The following is a 2,343-nucleotide window of genomic DNA, read 5'->3' as shown; positions in this document are numbered from 1 at the left end:
TGGCATGTGTGTGCGTGTGCCTCTTATATATTTCAAACGAATGACGTTTGATATGATATGTTCTTTAATAAATGTCAGCAGCCGTTCAACATAAGCAACAGAGCATACAACGGCATTAGTATGGGCTATGCAACTACAACGAACATTCATCGGCTCGTTTACTACATATATACAGTCACATACTGATTTATACTGTGTTCATAATAAGCAGGAAGACGCCTACCTACCGTTGAAAATGCTGGACACAACAAGCACACACCCTTTACCAAAACATACCTGAATGGGAGTTAGCAGCCGTTTGACATACAGCGCCAAGCCATCAATGTGCACAGGTGTTGTGTTGATAGAGCTACCGTAGGTAGGATTATTAAAGGTAGTATTGGGGTAGTTGTTGTACGTGCTCGGGGGAGGGACAGTTCGGTATATAGAGAGAGCATCCGTCAGTGGCGGTTCAGTGGCTGAGAAGAATGCCTTGAGCATACACTGTACAGAGGGGTGGTAGGTATGGACGGTATCAACACACCACATATGCTACACTACAAAAGGGGATGGTAATGAGAGCGAAATTATATGTTATGCAATAAATAACTAGCAGGAGGTACGCGGGAAGGGTATAGAGACGGAACTATCCTATATATATATATATATATATACATATGACTTTTACACACCTGAACAACAGCCGTGTCAAGATCGGCTTCACATATCAACGCAATCAGCATTGCAGCATCGTGATGTGACTGTGCGGTATATTTCTCTGCCAGAGTTTCGTCCAACATAATCTTCTTAAGTTGGTCGATGGGTCTGTGCAGTTGCAGTATGAATTGGTGCACATAAATATAGCAAATATATACATACATACAAACATACATTATATTTATATATAAACACATACACGCTTCGCTACTACTATTTCCCTATGTGAATACACGCACACACACTACCTAGACACACCAGAGGTACAGATACACTCACACTACCTGTAACTCTCGGCTACACAGATACACATACGCTTTCAAAGACGCACCAATAGACAGCCCTGTACTGGTACACATACACACACCTAACAAGTCATAAACACGAACACAGCATCCAAAACCCTAGGAACCCTACAGACCTTAAACCTAACAAGCCATAAACACGAACACAGCATCCAAACCCTAGGAACCCTACAGACTTTAAACCCTACACCATGCACCCAAACACACATATACCCACGCACACGCACACACAAACCCACCCACCTGGCCTTGGTGATGGTGTAGATGCCGTCGCTGCATATGACGCTGTAGGTATTTGCTGGCAGCCAGTACTGTCGCAGCATCTCATTATCACGAAGTACACTCGCGTGCGTAAGGTTAGGCAACTGCAGCAGTTCGGTATACAAATTGGCTTGTATTTCCACCACAGTTGTGTTGGTGTCCAGCAAGTACGTGTAGGCATCACCCCACAGCTCGTTTTGATGCTCGCTGATAAGCCGTTGGAGATGGAGATGAGATGGATATGGCAATGGGATGAGGATGAGGATATATATATATATATATATATATGCGCGTGTTGAAATATGGTAAAATGGTGTGTAGCTTGTAAGGACATGTGGGTACATATGTAGATATACACAGAAGCCCAAGAGTACTAACACAGAAATCATGCGCAAGACCACTCTATATGTGTCATATGCTTATCCTACTGGAGATCGCATGTATACATTACATATGTATATGTGCGCGGTTTCTTTTAGCGGAGAATAGGCTGACTATGGCACGATTCCTATACTATAGTAGGCCTATGAGCACATATACAGGCAATGGTGCTGAGCTAAATCTTGGATTTCTTGGATTGCAAGGATAAACTATTCGCAAACAAACAAACAAACAAACTGTATATACATACATACATACATACATACATACATACATACATACACACACACACACAAAAACACACGTACACACATACACACACACACAAACATATATTTATATATATATATATATATATATCCATAATAATATACGCATCTAGTACGTACATATCTTAGCATACATACATATACATCTGTGCATCCACATGACTACACACCCTGTTGCATACTGCGGTCCCACACACAGCACAGCACCGGTTGCATCGTCGTTGGTCGCCTCCGCATCTTCTACCATCAACTGACCCGCATCTACCAGAGCATTGGTATTGGCCACAAAGGCAGCTGTGATGGAGATACGGACACATGTTAGTTAATTAGTATATGTATATGTACACACAGTTATGGTATGGTGTTGATGCAGGTGTGCCAATAGAAGTCAATATTGTGTATTAATAAATAAATACAAATATAGAAACATA

The 2,343-nt window shown here is 41.7% G+C and overlaps 1 protein-coding gene across 1 annotated transcript; it reads right to left on the bottom strand.

Moving 5' to 3' along the window:
- Window positions 1-276: 276 nt before the first annotated feature.
- Window positions 277-1,469, bottom strand: SARC_14158 (hypothetical protein; the record flags this gene model as incomplete). The annotated part of the gene is made up of 3 exons (XM_014291709.1): window positions 277-483; window positions 672-804; window positions 1,245-1,469. Coding segments are annotated over 3 exons (565 nt in total), but the record flags the coding sequence as incomplete, so codon positions are not given.
- Window positions 1,470-2,343: the final 874 nt, after the last annotated feature.

The sequence above is a fragment of the Sphaeroforma arctica genome (genome assembly GCF_001186125.1).
Source record: "Sphaeroforma arctica JP610 unplaced genomic scaffold supercont1.4232, whole genome shotgun sequence".
Lineage (NCBI taxonomy): Eukaryota > Ichthyosporea > Ichthyophonida > Sphaeroforma > Sphaeroforma arctica.
The sequence above is the reverse complement of the archived record's forward strand: the minus strand, read 5'-3'. Positions and strand labels throughout refer to the sequence as shown.